General features: G+C 37.2%; 1 protein-coding gene across 1 annotated transcript in view; it reads left to right on the top strand.

The window, feature by feature from the left end:
• LOC149008961 (vacuolar protein sorting-associated protein 52 A-like) overlaps window positions 1-18,427 on the top strand; it is a 45,297-nt gene that overhangs the window by 25,785 nt on the left and 1,085 nt on the right. The window contains exons 9-19 of the mRNA XM_089161815.1: window positions 1,988-2,131; window positions 3,356-3,447; window positions 6,316-6,397; window positions 11,287-11,469; window positions 11,865-11,980; window positions 12,107-12,165; window positions 12,668-12,768; window positions 16,533-16,583; window positions 17,065-17,238; window positions 17,324-17,458; window positions 17,990-18,064. Coding sequence (XP_089017941.1) covers window positions 1,988-2,131; window positions 3,356-3,447; window positions 6,316-6,397; window positions 11,287-11,469; window positions 11,865-11,980; window positions 12,107-12,165; window positions 12,668-12,768; window positions 16,533-16,583; window positions 17,065-17,238; window positions 17,324-17,458; window positions 17,990-18,064 — 1,212 coding nt within the window. The remainder of the gene's footprint in view (window positions 1-1,987; window positions 2,132-3,355; window positions 3,448-6,315; window positions 6,398-11,286; window positions 11,470-11,864; window positions 11,981-12,106; window positions 12,166-12,667; window positions 12,769-16,532; window positions 16,584-17,064; window positions 17,239-17,323; window positions 17,459-17,989; window positions 18,065-18,427) is intronic.

Here is an 18,427-nt window from a genome sequence, read left to right as displayed (position 1 = left end):
ACAACTAACATTGTTAAAAAATGTCAAGCCCTGGGTAGTGCATAAAAAGTCATCAGTTGTTTCCCAACTTGTGTTATTGATTAATCTTTGTTGAATTTATATATATATATACCTCTGCTTTCATACATTAAAGTCTAGTTTTTCTGTCCTACAAATGTCTGGTATTTAGGTTGCACCATTATATGGTTTCTACTTTCTTACTGTTATTAGGACCAGTCGTTAAAAACCGAAGAACTTGCCATAGATAACTTTTGATTTGCCTACACTACTTCTAGTCAGTATATTAGCATATAATGACATTGAGATTATTGTTGGAAATGTATTCTTTTGTCGGAAATATATATATATACACATACCTCTGCTTTCATACATTAAAGTCTAGTTTTTCTGTCCAACAAATGTCTGGTATTTAGGTTGCACCATTATATGGTTTCTACTTTCTTCCTGTTATTAGACCCAGTTGTTAAAAACCAAAGAACTTGCCATAGATAACTTTTGATTTACCTACACTACTTCTAGTCAGTATATTAGCATATAATGACATTGAGAATATTGTTGAAAATGTATTCTTTTTGGGGGGGCTGGGGTGAGTCATCCTTGGCTAAACACTTTTGGCTCCATTCTGTAAAATCTAGCTTTGATATGTGAATGGAGATTTTCTTAAAATTCTATGAAGAAATACACTGTTAAATTCATGAATCCTATATTCTAAAGTGAATCAAAAGCTGCTTTCTCACCATATACAACAACAATAAGCCTTGTCCCAACTAAAAGGGGTCGGCTACATGGATCCTCGCCTTCGAATCAGCTCTATTTGAGGCTATACTAGATAAGTCATGGATATCCTTTCTCACCACTTTCTTCTATGGTTATCTTAGGCGCGACCCTAGTTCTTCTAATTCCTTCGATCTGGATTAAATCACTTCCCATACAAGGGCATTTAAAGGCCTTCAATTTTTTGGTTGCACTCCTGCCCTTTAGTTTCTAATACAGCATTTCTCTGCTGAGCATTAGCAAATCCATGCATGTGAACATAAAAAATTAAGGATCTTTCCTGCCTTGTTGAGTATGAGTCTCTTCATGAGACCTGGGGTTTTTGTAGACATCTAGGGAAGCACTGTAGAAGAATATCTTATAATGGTAAAGTGTCTGGTGGATAAAGAAGCCAATTTGAAAACCCAGAGACCTCCTGTTGTTGAATCTGTCATGCCAGTTGGTCTTAAGTATGTTAAATACCTGCTAAACTATGGTTTCTCAAGCTGGTACTTGGAATGTTGTCTTAATGCTGAAGTAATTTTTTGATCGCTGAGGTAACAGCTGCTATATTCCTGCTTTACTTCCCCCAATATCTTCTGTCTATTGAGGGTTATATACTAGGTTATATACTAAGTGTTTGAGTTTGGCCGTCATATTCTGTAGCCATGTGGTTGGCATGATATCATTTGTGGTTTCCTTTTTGGGTTTGTTCTCTAGAGAATGAAAGAAAAGCTAGCGTTTGGGTGGTTATCCTGCATCATTTAACTTTCCTGTACTTGAAGACCCCTCAACCATGGAAGTTGAAGCTATCTTGGCTGAATCATGATGTTAATTCTTGCAGTATTAAACTTGGTGTTGTTCCTTTTCCTATGATGTCCTGACCATTGGTTTTCATTATTAACTTTTTGTTTCAAAGTATTTAAAAGTTTTGAATGGACATTGAAATGATTACAGTTTATTGTCTTATTTGGAGGAGCTGATGAGTCTAATGATATGCTTTAAATTATGAAGTCCAGTTAGTGATTTAGGAAGGATACATACAGATATTTTATTTTTGGTTTGATCCACTGAATGAAGGTGCTTACTTTCTGTTTGATCTACTGAATGAAGATGCTTTAGTTTCTGTTTGATCTGCTGAATGGAGACGCTTTAGTTTCTGTTTGATTCACTGAATGAAGTTTCTTGTGCTTTATTTTTATGCCATTTACTTGATATCTGCTGTTTTATGCAGGTAAATGATGAATACATGAGCACTCTTGAGGCTTTAAGTAAGAAGCTGAAGTTTGTTCAAGTAGATCCAATGGTCAAATCTTCAGAAGCTCTAAAAAATGTTCAGCCTGAGTTGGAAAGACTTCGGCAAAAAGCTGTATCAAAGGTTTGTCAACTTCATTAAGCATGGACATTGTTGAATTGATAGTTAGATACTTGCAGTTTTGTGTCAGTTACAACAGAATCATGCTAATGGTACATTGTGGACGGACTATAACCACTTTGTGGTTAGCTGACTTTCTATACCCAAATGAATTGTATTTTGAAGTTCTCTATTTCTTTTAGGATTTCCCATAAAAAATAATTTGGGTAATGGGGTTTACTCTGCTTGTACTGCTCAAGTAAGCAAAAGAACCAGCATTTACTAAATTAGATTTCCGTGGTTGCCCTCATCATTTGTTGTAAAGTAATGGGAGAATTCTCTGCTTTGAGTTTGAGATTAGATTCTTTTCTGTCAATCTCATTAAATCCTTATTCTTTTTAGTCGCTCAAGAATGATTACGAGCTTGAGATTTGAAACTTGAAAGTTGCTATTGTCTCTAAATAACCACAGAAGATTCAAACTTGAAAGGCAAGAAATACATGAATTTCTTGATTGTTTATGTACTCTCTTGGATAATTTGTTCCACAGGCACAGAAGCAGCAGTCAAACTATATTAATAGAGGAACTTTGCAGTTTTGATGTTCTTGGGTTTCAGCATTGAGAAATGCATCTTCCACTTTGGAGTATGGAGATAGAACTATATTTTAAATGGAAGTAAGAGAACACCACTGTGTGTCAGTGAACAGAATAAAGTCTTTCAACTCATACTAGGGCGTGTCTGTCTATCTGAGAGACTGGAACAAAAGAAGAGAAGGGTGAGGCTCTTGGTGGTGTTAGAGCGTGTCAGCAAATAGAATGGAGTCCCTCAGATCATATTAGGCTCGACCTGAGAGACCGGAAGAAGAGAGGAGAAGGGAGAGGGTCTTGGAGGTGTGAGAGAACACCACCGAGTGTGCGCAGTAGGTAGAGGACAAGAGAAAGAGGAGAGAGTGGGATGCAGTAGATAAAAAATGAGTGAGACGAATAGCTCTGGTACAATGTTAGATTGGCCTGTCTTTGGCAGCCATTCTGCATCACTTATAATAAGTGAATGCTAGTTTCCAGTGTAAGAATTCCCCCTATGGACAGATTTACTCTTCCACCCATATTACAACAGTAACAAATGTTAACCCATTAATTAAATGGTACTAATCGATAATTTGATATTCTGGCACGTCTGAATTTCAAACATTAATCTATTAATACAATTATAGAACCAAGTTAAGATTATCCTTTTCATCGTTGTAGGTGTTCGAGTTTGTTGTCCAGAAACTTTATGCTCTAAGAAAGCCCAAAACAAATATTCAGATCCTTCAGCAAAGTGTTCTTCTAAAATACAAGTAAGCTATCTCTTTTCAAATGTTACTGCTTTTCTATGGGTGAATCTCCTTATTTATATGTTTATGTAAGTATGAGTATATTTTGATTCAAAAAGAACAGGAAATTATCCAAATTCTATGAGCTGCATTTTGTCTGTCTAATTGCTCATATGAGATCACAGTGGGATATTTTCCTTTCAATATTTGACAAAATTTTGAGTTACTAGAGTTGTCCCTGGACTCTACTTGTGTGGAAGCCTCTGGCACAAGGTTCGCCCTTTTTTATTCTGGTAGATCTTTCTTAATTCATTTAATACATATTCTATTGCCTTTCTTTTCATTCACATGCAATGGGAGGTAGACGTGGGAAAAAAATTAGATTTCTTAGATTCAGGAATTTTTTACATTGGTTCAGCAAAGCTCAAAGTTCAGACAGGCTTTTCAAGTATATGGTACCTTTTCTCTCCTTTTTGTCAAGTTGATAAATTTGCTCTGGGTCATTAAATAGTCCAAACACTAGTCCTTGGATGATGAATCGACAATAATGACGTAGAAAGAACATGTAACTTAGATAATGCTATATGTATACCAAAAGAAAAATGTAAATGATGTAGAAAGAACATGTAACTTAGATAATGCTATATGTACACCAAAAGAAAAATGTAAATGCCAAAGAAAAATGTAGGGTACTTGTTTCAGCCATCCACGCCCCCGCAAGGTAACAAAATATTATAAAAAAAATCAGAGAACTGATCAGAGGTAATTGATACAACCAAATGGGGAAAAAAGAGAGCCAGAAATACAATAGGCCTGAGGCCTACGTGAAGACTTGTCTTGTATGCCAACAAGACGAGGTGGAGCAACAACCACCTTAAGGATTCAATGATGCAATTCCTTCATCCAATTTCTAAGCCAAATTGCTTGGCTTGGCATGCACAAGCTGCCAACCTAAGCCTCTTGAAGGGATTCCAAAGCCAGGCATGCATTTTGGCCAGATCTTCCAACCGCTCAAGAAAGGAGGAGCACCATGTGATTGGGTAGTGATCCTAGTTCAGACCCCTATTGATACCTAATGGTGTGGATATATCTCAAAGGGCCCTCCTTCCTATTGTTTAACCACTATAACTCAAGGGAAAATCCTTCAACCCAACTTTCCACTTATCGTTAGAGGCGATTTAGAAGCCTTTTGTTATGGCCATTGGTACTGTTTTGACTGCTAGTTGCTTCTTGAGTATCTAAGGGGTGAGAAATCCATCCATTTACTGGGAGGTCAATACTTGGAAAATTATCAGGATATGATAGCTAATATGTCCTCTAAACATTTAAAACAAAATATTTAACTATTTACTCAAAAAATTTTATGTCCAATACTCCAATTTTTTTTATTTAGAACTTGACACCAAAATGATTTTTTTTTCCCGAAAATTTCTATCCCTCCCCTCTCTTTTAGACCTATTTTTTATTTTGTTTCCAAATCTCAATAATACTCGAAACCCGAAGGTATCCCTACTGTAGGATCAACGGCTAGAGAGAAGGATTGGAAACAAGACCATGGACCAGTAGGTCCGGTACTGGAAGAGGATGGTTCAAGCCTGCCCAATAGCCCAGCTGGTTTTCTAGAAGGAAAAAAGAGGCCTAAATGTTGTTCACATGAAAAGTGTCCATATTTGACTTAAATGGAATATTCCTAGAAGATTTATCGGGGTTAATAGTCTTCATAAAATTCTATTGTTACGAGTGACTAGGTTAGTAGTTTCTATTTTCTATTGTTACATGTGACAAGGTTTATAGTTTCTACTTACAGTTTTAGAACCGCTGGACATTTGTTGCTGATTCTCTCAATTGAGTGGGTCTTTCTGCATCCTCTAATTTCTTAACCCTTCATCCATGCATAAACCCAGTTGGGTTATTAATATTGCCATTCCATCCTACTGCCTTCAGTCAATCCACCCATCGTTCCATCCATTGTCATTTACCTTGTATTTGACATACTTTCTAATTTCAGTATACTGTATACCATCATAACATCTATCTAGCCATCTGAATTCAACCAAAATTGCAGCATAAGCACAACTCCATCCGGCCAACATTCAACCTGAGTTTGGTAATCTTCTAGTCTTCCACTGGTTGGTGTGGTAGCTATTTACAAAGTTACTAATTCTGATTTGCTTCTAATTGCAATTGTGCCTTGGTCTTCTGGTGAATAATATCGAGATTGGTCATCATGCTTAGGACTGCTACGCTACCCTTGGTTTGCAATCTTATATTAATCTTGTAGATTTTTTTCCCCCCATCCTTCAACTCAGTAACTATTTGTCATAATTCTGTGCTGGGCTACTATCAGCAAAAATGCCAAAATTCTATTTGGTGCTATAGACTGGAAACTTGTGTTTTGTGATTTTATGGTTTCTGTCCTAATTTTACTTACTGTCTTTTTATGGGAATTTTCTTACAGATTTTAATATTATCTTACATCATCACAACCATTATTACTCCAAGTTTTTCACGTATATTGGTTTCATGTTCCTTGCAGTACTTCACTATAATTTTAGATTGTGATTTGCATGGGAAATGAAATCCTTAGGATATAAATTCCCAGATTTTTATATTATCTTACATCATCACAACCATTATTACTCCAAGTTTTTCACGTATATTGGTTTCATGTTCCTTGTTGTACGACACTATAATTTTAGATTTTGATCTGGCATGGGAAATGAAATCATTAGCATTTTTCTTCTGGGTAATATAATGCTTAAGAAATTGTTCTCAGTTTCTGTATTTAGTCTATCAAATAATGATGAAGTGGTTCTATTATCAATTTCAAGTGTCTGTTTTGTCTTCTTCTCTTCATAGTTCATTCTTCAAAATTTTAAAAAAAAAATGCAGGTACATAGTTCTCTTTCTCAAGGAACATGCAAAGGAGGTCTATATGGAGGTTCGTGGAGCATACATTGACACAATGAATAAGGTTGGTGCCATCTAGAAATTTAACAGAACTGAATTTAGTGTTAAATGAACCTGATATTTAATTCTGATGCTGTTCTTGTTGTGTGGACTACGTACCACCAAACCAACTTTTCCTCATTATATCTCCTTTGGTATGAATTCTGATTATAGAAGTAAAAATGGTTGTATTAGAACTGATTTGGGAGTTACACCAACCTAGGAAAAGCTCTGTGAGAGTTGCTTGAGGTGGTAATGTGGTAGGTTTATATTCAGCAGAGACCCATAAGGTACCAGTAAAGAATAGCCAGATTCAGTTTGACAGAGCTAGATCCGATTTGGGAGTTGCACCAACCTAGGAAAAGCTCTGTGAGAGTTGCTGGAGGTGGTAATGTCATATTTTCATATTCAATAGAGAGGCACCAGTGAAGAAGATTGCCAGATTCAGCTTGACAGAGCTGGAATAATGTAGGGCCCGTCCTAAGACAGCCATTAAGGAACTAGTAAGAAAGGGTATGCATATGTTATGGCTCGATCCTAGTATAATTACAGGCTTTCCAGAGGACAAGAACCCATATGATTAACTCATTGCAGGGGGACATTCCTAGGGTGGTGCAATGACTACTACTTTGTTTTCTTCCTTTTTCCCCTTTTTTTTAATATTCATCTTCTCTCTATTATTTCCTAGGCCTTTTTCTTTTTCTTTTTTCTTTTTCTTTTTTTTTTTTTTTTTTTTTTTTGGGGGGGGGGGGGGCAGCTTAGGGGTGGGGATGTCCATTTAGCTGGATTTGGGGTACAGTTGTAGTGATTCTGGTTAAAATTGTTCCATGCAATCAAGAACTCAGAAATTCTCAAAGATTAGATACCTAACTTTAAGCACAAGTCAGCTCCTTTCTTGCATTTTTAACTGTCTTAGACTTAGAGAGATTAAATCATAGGTCCAGAATGAAAATCTGGTCTCCCAGATCCCTAGCACACATGGGTGTCAATGAGCCAGGTTGCGTTGGGTCAGCCTAAACCCTAACCCTATAGGGACTTAAATCTAAACTGAAATCCTACTCAACCCTACTAGGGCTTAAGAATCCCTAACCCGAACCATACCTTGACAGGGTTCTTCTAAACCCAACTCACCTGTTTTTGTTCATAGGGTCGAGCTGATTTACCCTGAACTAACCCTGATTTTTATCCCCAACACCATGCTGATTGGACACCTACATTGTGTGGTCTACTGACAACAAAACACAAGCATGCTCCACAACCCTAATTATTTTTTCCGAAGGATGTTCTATACAGATACATCAATTCTAGACAAGAATGAGAGATCCTCATTGAAAACAGTTTTAAAGCTTCCCATCTTACATAGCCTAATGAATTGTTTGGCTGTGAGATTTGAACTTCAACAGTTCAACCCCATTGTTCTTGTTTTCCTAAAATCTCCTAACCTTCTATAAAATTATTGCAAAGTCATTGAAAGAAATCTTGGCTAAGATCTCCTTTACTTACGACTAGATTACAGTATTACAACCTTACATGGCTGAAAGTGAAGATCTAAGATCTCCCAGTTATCTTCAATGGCAGTTGGAGTCTTGGAGCGATGGAGTAGGAGAGATTGGTACGGCTATTAACGTGGGAATACATTTAGGGCTCCAGGATTAGCAGGATACTTGGTTACTTAGTTATTTAGACTCAATTCATATAATTCCAATTTGATTAAATTAACGCAAGGTTGGTAGGATTATGGTCCAGATTTCATACAATTGGCAAAAACATTAATACTTCATAGTGTATCAGAAGTTATCCTAGTGATAGATGCTTACGGAATCCAGAACGAAGAAATGTGAGCAAAGAGGACATTTTAGCATCAATGTTTTGCAGCTAGCTGCCAAGAGCCAGGTTGGTAATGTTGTCGATCACAGCGTGTTCGGATGAAACAAGGGATGGACTTTTTTGCACGCCAACTTTTAACCATAGGTACAAACCAAAGACACTCGGGCTAACCCTGAACCCTATCGGACCTTTTCAGGGCTAGTTTATTTGTGACCCATACCCACCCTCCAGGTTGAAAAGTCTGGCCAGGCTTAGATCACGCTCAAGGCAGGTTTGGGCCAAAGAGTTTTATTGACACCCTTACTAGCACATGCTTCTGTTGCTTAACAAAACATAGAATGGGATACCCTCAACATCTGATGCAGAGAATAACATTGGTACATGAGAGAGAATACTTCACAATTAAGCTGTCCCTAATAGATTCACCTTGAAGATGCATTTGTGTATCTTTCATGAATTTCTCCATTGTTACCTTGTCCCTCTGAAGCACAGAACATCACAAATACAACAGAAAATATTTTGCTATTATATTGTCCCTGATCACCTTGAAGATGTGTTTGTGCATCTTCCATCAATTTCTCCTTTGTGTTTTCATCTCTCTAGTCAGCCCTCCTCTGTCTCTCCTTTTTCTATTTCCTCTTTTCTTTTTGGGTGGGAGGTTAGAGGCAAGAAAGTCAAAACAATGGCATCCAAATATCTGGATTGTTGGTTAGCTGCTCAAAGCAGCAGTGAAAGCAACCTAGAGGGAGGGTGAATAGGTTGAGACTACTGAATCCTGTTTGCCTTTGCAAATAATTAACAAATTAAAAATTCAAGCACTAAAGTAAAGCAGGAGACTACACAGGGATTTTATAGTGGTTCAATGCAACTGAATCTACGTGCACTCCCTTCTAAACCTACAGGATTTCTTCAGTATGTCCACTTTCAATATAGTGGGTGGGGACGCAACACCTTCTTATACTATCTTTGTATAGGCAAGAACACCTTTACAAAATCGTTGCTTTTGGGTAAGAGTACCCAATTTCAAATAATGAAAATCAAAATCAAAATCAAACTTGTAAACACTTACAAGACATTAGGGGTGGCACTTCTTTTGGACTGAAATGAACAAATGAACGATTAGGCTCAAGTATCCGAGCTCTACCTTGAGATCTACACTTCTACGATTCTACCTTCTTTCAAGAAGAGGGAATGAATTCTAGGAAGATTTGGATATTAGGGAGACTAGTAGGTTGTAATGATGGCACAATAATGAGGGCTTTCTGCTTCTTGGAATTTGTGCTTTAGAGTGTCATAGTGACATCTATTATAGCCAAAAAGATTGGGTCATAGCAGTCATATTTTTTAATCTCACAGTCAACCGGTTCAATATAGCCGTTGTGGACTAGCCGTTGGATTACAGCTGTCTCTAACAATTGATTTACGGATGACCTTGACCATCAACTGTGGGCTACTTAGGTCTGATGGTCGACCAGGAGGCTCTAATGGTCCGTACCATGATCTTTCTAGAATGGTGACGGTCAATTAGGCTTATTTAGCTCACAGTTCATAGGCACATTTGGGGCTTACCAAAAATAATTTTTAAAAAACCTTTTTACACCCTTAAGGACTGACTCATCAGTTCTCTTTGCCCATATGATTAGTTCCATAAAATCCCGAAATTGAATAATTGCATGCTTTTACATGTGCCACTTTCCTAATCTATATGCACGGTCATCAAGAAGGGTCTTTTCATTATTCTCAAGTCTTGAGCTTGTCTTTGTATGTGGGGATATCCACTCCGCGGTCTTCCACACTTTCAATCCTTAAGATCGGTCTTCTCGTATTGCTTGGACTGTTCCTATGCAATGTGCACTCACTGCTTGAGTGTTTGGCTTTGTATATGGATATGTCTATCTTAAACACAGAAGTAGGTCATTAGTTAACAATTATGTGTTTGTGATCATCAAAACATTTCAAGGGTAGCTGGGTCGATTCCCTAACAAGCTTGAGTACATCATTAGAGCCAACTGTAACAGTGGCTGGTCCTCTAAATTCCACGTGATGACAAACCCAATATGTTTTATGTTAAATGCCTTTAGGTCAAGGAAGCTTCATGAAACTGAATACAGGGTTTAAATGCCACTATGTATCGTATTGGCCAATGTGTATCAATATTAGTTGGCAAGACATAAGCAATCATACTATTTTATTTTTATGTTTTATGTTGTGCGTGTGTGTGTTTTTTTTTCTTTTTTTTCTTTTTTTGAGGGGGGGGTTGTTTTGGGAGGGACTGGTACAATCCAGGTCAATAAGGCTCAAAACTAACAATACCTGTCAATACAAACCGATTCACAGGTAAACTCAATCAGTTTTCTCCTCAGATCTTCATTTTCTTCTGTTTTCTCATTTATATGTAAATTTTATGCACATGCATGATCCCAGGCATGAATGTTTCTAGCAATGTACACGGTTGAATCAAATTGTTAGAAGGTGCATCAACTTTATACCGGGAAAAATAAATAAATAAATAAAGAAGAAAGAGCATAATCAACTCTGAATGATCTGCCACTCACACGGGGTCATCATGGGGTATCAGGTCTGACTACCTGACATCCTATGTAAATAAATTTCAATGTATTATGCTATAAACTGTTCTTTTGTATCCTAAGCATTCCAAAGCGCATCTTTAGAGTATCTTGTCTCTGAAAATCACCCTGTAGTACAGTGGTCAATACTAATGTTATCCTTGACTGAACTTCCTTTTTCTCTATAATTCTTTGCAACCGCCACCCTAGCCCCCAAAGCCTTCCCCCACCCCCACAAAAATGGGGGGAAAAAAAAAAAGGAAAACCAAAAGAAATAGAGGTCCTGTATTAGAATCTTCTATGCGGTGAAATTATGTGTTACAAGTACCCTGGAATTGGTGAACCATGGAGATGATGTTAAAATGATATTTTGTACATGGAAGGATTGCAGTTATCCATTACACTCATTGAAGTAACCTTTGAACAGCTAACATCTGTACATATAATCTGGTCAAATAATTGTAAAGAATATGTTATGTGAATTTTTCATCTTTACTGAAGTACAACCATTGTATTGCAGGTTCTGAGTGCTCATTTTCGGGCTTATATTCAAGCACTAGAGAAATTACAGCTGGATATAGCAACAGCAAATGATTTGATTGGAGTAGAGACCAGAAGTGCTGGCCTCTTTTCAAGAGGAAGAGAGCCTTTAAAAAACCGATCTGCTGTCTTTGCCTTGGGGGATAGAATAAACATTTTAAAGGTCTCTTGCCACTGTTATATATGGTTTTTCTAATGTTGACAATATGGTTTAGGATAGAGCTGATTGGAGGGCACTAATCAATGTGGCAAACCCCAATTAGTTGGGATAAGACTGAGTTGTTGTTGTGATAATGTGCTTCAGAATTCTATATTTGATAATACAGTCTCAGTCAATGATGACATGGATAACTTGTCCATAAAGTTTGAAGATTGACTATGCTACTGTGCGGTAGAAGATAACATCCAAGGATTCCGGGGGTCTCTGAAAAGATACCACATTTAACTAAAAATAATTCCTCCATTATATAAATCGAAAACTTCTTTTTTCCCTTTTTAGTGGGAGCCAAGACTAGATTCTATAATTTAATTTTAACTTTCTTTACTTGTGTTTTTCAGGAAATTGATCAGCCTGCACTGATTCCACATATAGCTGAAGCAAGCTCTCATAAGTATCCATATGAAGTCCTCTTCAGGAGCTTGCACAAGCTTCTTATGGATACTGCCACCTCAGAGTAGTCAAGGATTTCCTTATCCATTGATATTTTGTTGTTAATGCTTAATTTCCTCCCCCTTCCACTTCTCCTTTCTTGGTCCCCCATAGAAAACTGATGAAACTCTTATCTTTTCAATCCCTGCAGATATCTCTTCTGTGATGATTTCTTTGGTGAAGAATCCATATTTTATGAAATATTTACTGGTAAACATTAAAACTTATACCCATACATTCTCTTTGGAATTGGTATCAGGTTGGATCTACATTGTGATTACAGAGATTACAAAACTTTCCTTACTGTTTCTTTTATAAAAAGAGCAAACCTGGTGCCAAAGGCTTTCACACAAGCAAAGTCAAGGGGGGTGGGTAATCTTTCCCCCCCCCCCCCCCTTTCTTTAGAAACTGTACTTTTGGATGTTTTTCTTATATTTTTTAATTTTTGTTTTGTGAGGTTAACATTTTTCATTTGCACTGGCATTCTTGCAGTTTCTCTAATTTGTATTTTTTCACCCTAATTCTTTGGCCTGCTGCTGCTTGTTTTTTGTTTTTTGAAAAACTATGGCATCTGTTAACATATCAAGATTGCACCTTCCAAACAGAGGTTGCTACTAAAAGAGTCAAAAGACATCTAATTTGCATAGTAGAAAACAATTTGGAATTTTAATAAGAATCTAATTTATTTTCTGGTTGGCTTTGTTTTCTACAGGTCCGTTTTTTGTTATCGATGAACATTTCAATGCAATCCTACCAAATTGTTATGATGCTATAGGCTTGATGCTTATGATCCGAATAATACATCAACACCAGGTAAAGCTGCAAGTTCTTATTCTGTTCAAAGTTCTTATTCTGTTCAATTTCTTCATGTGTAATACTTAGGCAGAAAAAGTTTCCTCCATAACTACAGGGTAGCATCCATTAGGGGCCATGGTTTTCTGACACATGAACCTGCTTTGGCCGTTCTGACCTGATGATTTGTAACAAGTCAAAGTAAGCTTTAATAAACTAAGAACATCACAGGTTAGAACCAGTGTACCTAGCTTAGATAATAGTGGGGCAGAAAATACAAGCAATGACACACAAACCAGCTTGCCAATAGGGCTGAATCTGGTTAAAGCTGGCATATATCTAATGAAGTCGTCCACTCGTGCCTGAAATTTCATCCAGAATCAATGGCTAGATGGGGGAGATGATGAACAGAAGATAGAAACTTGTGGACAACATATATTTGCAACTTTCATAACTCATAACCATGAGGAACTTCTAGTTAAGACAAGGTTGCTGTGTTGCAGCCTAGTGTTTGCAGATTCATCAGGAAGCAGCCTATCCAAAAGGGTAAATCTGCATATATTATAACCCTCCCGGAGTCCCAGACCCTGTGCTGGCATAGCCTGGGTACATCCGTCTTCTAAAATATGTTTAATTTCCAGTTTCCAGAACTGCTGAAACTGCACTTTAGACGAGAGCAATCTCGATAGGCAAGTACAAAGTTTCAAAAATTGAGTTTGAACCAATGGCTGAACTAGCTAGAATCCGTGATGAAAGTCTGCAATGCTAGTGGACAGTAGCTACTTTTACAAGAATTTTGCAGAGAAATAAAACTAACAGGATATGGATTGAGTAATTGCCAAACTAAATCAACAGAGGTGGTTGAACCAGATCCAAATTAGAGGTTTCACTACCATCTAACCAAGCTTTCACTAACTAAGATTTTCTGCTGAACCATCACATCAGCATGCACCTCTCAATGAGACTGAAGAGAAGAATTGTTAAAACCATGGGACAGGAGCCTGATAGGCCCCTCATATCTAGGGTGCGCAGGCGCAAAAATAGGAGGAGAAACACGGGGTCATTAGCAGCTGCTACGGGGGATCATTCCCAACTGGACAGTTAGGGGGCAAGATAGCTAGCAAGGAGAGGTGGCAAAGAAAGACTGGGGAGCAGCCACACCCCTGCAGACAGCAATAGGACAGAGGAGGTGATCCTTATAGGGGTAGAGGATTGGGCAAACAGAAGCAGGTAGCTGGCTGTGTTTTCTGTTATCTAGGGAAGGTGAAGGGAGAGGGAGGCGTGAAGTCAGTAAAGTGGAGCAAGGTGGGGTTGCTGTGGGGAGAACATAGCTCTCAGGTGAGTGTTGGGTGTTGAGGGTTTATGCTGTATTACTTGTGTAGGATGTTTTGCTGTTAATGAAAGAAGGTCTTAGCCTGTAATGGTCCCTCTGAAGTTAATGAAGCAGCAATTCCATCTTTCAATTCTATCCTGATTTCACTGTGCATTGCTGTGAATGTATGTCAAGTGCTTTATGCGTGTGTGATTACTGCTAAGCTATGTAGGGTCTTAATAGTATCCCAGGCCTGTGTTTATTTAGGTGGCTGAATAGTAAACTTATCAGAGTTACCTAACCTCACATTTGATCTATATGCTTTGAAGATATGAGCTTGTCTATAAAAAAATTTAATTTCTATCGATTTGAAGAAATGGACTCTTTTTTTTTTTTGTTTCTCTGCAAAGTTCGACGGGTCAAATGATTTTGTTCTTTTTTGGATGAAAAAAATTCATAACCAAAATGATTTTACTCTTACATGTCTTTTTGCATTATGTAGAATGACATTAGTCTTTTTGCATTAGGTAGGACAAAAATCATCTTTCCAACAAGTCCAAGATCTCTTAAAAGTTGAATTATGTTATTATAATCAAACTTATTTGGTGATTTGTGTGAATATTGTCAAACTGTGTTGAATGAAAATTCTTTTTATGTATTGAAACAAATGAATATTTTACAGCACTTTTGATTTACCATATTATGACTTATGGAATTTTTAGATTTGAGAAAAGTCCGCATCTGAAAGTTGAAATTCCACCTACTGCTAAAAGTACTGTTTTTGGTCTTGAACATGGGGCTTGATATTTTATTCTTATGGAATTTTATTTTCTAACTATTTTAACTGAATTCAAAGGGGGGTATTTTCCTAATTATGAAAAATATCTGCAGTAAATGAAACATTTGCTCAAATGATATTTAGCCTAAATAAGGGTGATAAGGCATTCAATACCACAAAGGCAGCCGTCACCTAGTACCCCAGAAATCTGCCTAGATGCCTACATAGTACGTCGACAACTAGGATCCCTAGGAAACAGAAAAAGTATAGTTATTGCTTATGTCATTGGAATAGGAAATAAGAGAGCTAGTGATTCCATCCCTTAAACCCTCCCCCCTGCGGGGGGAAAAATAAGCAAAGAAATGTAAAGCGCACCTAGGGAACAAAAAGATATAGCTACATCTTATGTCATTAGAATTAGACATATCTTAAGGAATGAAAACAAGTGCTAATTACTCTAGAACAACCACAACCATGGTTCAAGAGCGAGATGTCAACCGAGTTGGCTAGATCTTGGTCGGGATTTTTTTTTTTTTTTTTTTTGCCAACTCAATGGCCCATCTCAGTGGGTTGTAGGGTCCAAATTGGGCTCAAACTTGGTAGTTAGCCTAGTTTAGGCATTCTGAACACACTGGTGGCCTTGGATTTGTGAGAAAACAACCCTAAGTATGAGTTCTAAGTTGATCCTAAGTATAAAATTTAAATGCTGAAGGATTGGGGAATGCAAGGTTATACAACACGTAATATAGAACCTTTAAGGCTTATAAATAAAAAGTAAGTGTATCAAATACATCAAATAACTTAAATGTCATCAAAATTCCATCCATATGAGTATCGCAATCTCGACTGTCAAGAACGAAATAATTTTATATACAACCATTAAAAGTTCTATATAAGTCATAACTCATAATCATAATTATAAGTTCATAAGACAAGCATAGTATGATTGATCTTCCTTTGGTGTTGTAGATGTGCTAAGAGTGGTCACAAGTTAAAATCTAGCTAAAATCTACAAAAAAAATCGGGCGAAAATTGAGAGTTCCAATGAGATATGGCAAGATAGGCGAGATCTTGAGCGAGATGTGAGAATCTCGTCCTTCTCATCTCGCCTTCTTAAAAAAGCGAGATATCGAGATCTCGTGGGATCTCAAACCATGACCACAACAACAACAACCAATAAGCCGTTATCCCAACTGAATAGGGTTGGCTATCCTAATTACTCTCGAAGAGGCACTCAAATTGAAAGAATCCTCTGTGGACCTCCACATCATGATTTTGGAGAAGATTGAAGTAATGTCGCAGAATGCTTCATGGAAGTGTATCCCTGGTAGAACTTAATGTCTTGGCATCTTGAGTCTTATCCTCTAATCGGAGGCTCATGATTACTTTGCAGCCTTCTGGTTCTAGGTAGGGATCAAGTGCAGCACCATCAGGAGCAAACAGAGTCATGTTATGGAGGAAAATGTGGTTTGATATTTCTATTGTATCTTCTTCACTGTCAGGTTCCAAAGTGAAAATATGCTGTTTTCTTGGATTGGGATGGGTGTCAGGACATTGGTATACATCCTGTGCTGAAGGCTGATTTTCTTACTCTAGTGAAAGTTCTCTTCTATTTATGTTTGCTCATGGATTTAATAGATCTTTGTGCTTTTGGTGGTTATATAATACTTGTACTAACATAATTTTTCTTTGTAGCTAATTATGTCCCGTCGGCGTATTCCATGCTTGGATTCATACTTAGACAAGGTATTTATCTTCAATTTTAGATCAGTAGGCTGTAGTTGGAGCATTACACTTTGTATTTTTTAGACTGCTTAGTTTTCATGTTATTATCAATTAGGTTCTTGAACTCTCCTTTTCTTTGTTTTTCTTTTTCTGTAATTTTCTTTAATAGGCTTCTACTTCCCTGGTTCAAGGACAGCAGGATATCTAATTTGACCGAGTATCATGTATACTTGACCATGTTGGTATTATCAAGGCCTTCACTCTTCTGGAGTTAACATGTAGAATACATGTAATAAATAAATGGGGTGAGAAAGACAGAATTTGGTATTAAGTTATTAAGCTAAGGATATTGGATGTTTAGAGCATGCAAGATTTTGGCCTCCCATTATTGGATGTTTCTGAACAAAAGATTGGTTGATAGTTTAACTCCTCTTTATTGACCTCTTCTCTTGAACAAGTTATCTCTGTGCCTTCATTATGATACTTGGTTGACTTTGAACAGGTCAATATTGCACTGTGGCCTCGTTTTAAGATGGTATTTGATATGCATCTAGGCAGCTTGCGCAATGCAAATGTGAAGATATTGTGGGAGGATGATGTTCATCCTCACTATGTAATGAGACGTTATGCTGAGTTCACAGCTTCACTTATTCATCTCAATGTTGGTGATGGTCAGGTTAGAAAATTCTAAAAGATTGGAAGTTTTACATATTTGTGAATGGTCCGAACACATTCAAGTTTGCTATATTTGATCCATGTAGCTTGAATTGAACTTGGAACGACTGCGAATGGCTGTTGATGACTTGCTCATTAAGCTTGCCAAAATGTTCCCTAAACCGAAGCTGCAAACTGTTTTTCTTATAAACAACTATGACATGACAATCGCTGTGTTGAAGGTATGCATTACAATTGACCTTTTCATTATTAGTGGACTTCCTAAAGAAACTGTAAGATCCATCATAATCCATTCTTCTGGACAGGGAAATACTTCATTGTGATTCAAGGTCTGGTGCAATTTTTAATTGGCTTGGTCCCTAAAAATCATTTGATGTTTGGGATATTATATCCCTAGGGAACAAAGAGGAAAATGCGTAAACCCCATCAGCAGAACCCAATCAGTTCTTTTATTTATTATTTAATTTTCTCTGATTTTTTTTATTGATTGAGTGATTGATTGATCGTGTCCCATTGAATTTATATTATTTGTCTCTCTTTTTTGTTTATTTGCCATTTGGCAATGGAACATTCTATGGTTTGAAGCTTTGCCATGCCTTTGTTCATCACTGTGGATACCCCCACTGGCATGGAGCCCTAGGAAATCCAAAACCAAATTTATGGCAAGGCAGCATGAGGGCATTTTTCTTTACTAATTATATTTTTTAGGTCTGGAGTTTTTATTTTGTACACCTGCTGAAATTCATTTACAGGAAGTTGGTCCAGAAGCTGGAAAGACACATCTGCATTTTGAAGAACTGTTAAAGAGCAACACGACAATCTTTGTGGTGAGTATGCTTTGCATGTTCACATGTTCCCAAATTTGGAAAAGATAGATTTTGAGTCAGATGCAGATGCCTGGAACACTGTTGGGGAAAAACATCTTCAATATAGTCTATGTATATTTTGAGGCTTCAATGTTCAGAACCCTGTTTTAAAAATAAAACAAATCAAAAAATAATCAAAAAAAAAATCCTCAATATAATCTTATGATATGGTGCCTCATTCCTAAGGGTGCAAGTGATGGTGTGCATGATTAGGCACCTTTTTATCGTTTGAGATGTCTCATTTCCAACCTTCCTGCCTGAAATTTCAGCTGTGTAACCTTTTTAACTCATTTCACCTGCTTTCTTCTTCTTCATCCTCCCTCT

The sequence above is a fragment of the Hakea prostrata genome, chromosome 7 (assembly GCF_041222555.1).
Source record: "Hakea prostrata isolate BN-2017 chromosome 7, UWA_Hpros_2, whole genome shotgun sequence".
In the NCBI taxonomy this organism is placed as follows: domain Eukaryota; kingdom Viridiplantae; phylum Streptophyta; class Magnoliopsida; order Proteales; family Proteaceae; genus Hakea; species Hakea prostrata.
Note: the sequence above shows the minus strand (reverse complement) of the source record. Positions and strands in the feature narration are given on the sequence as shown.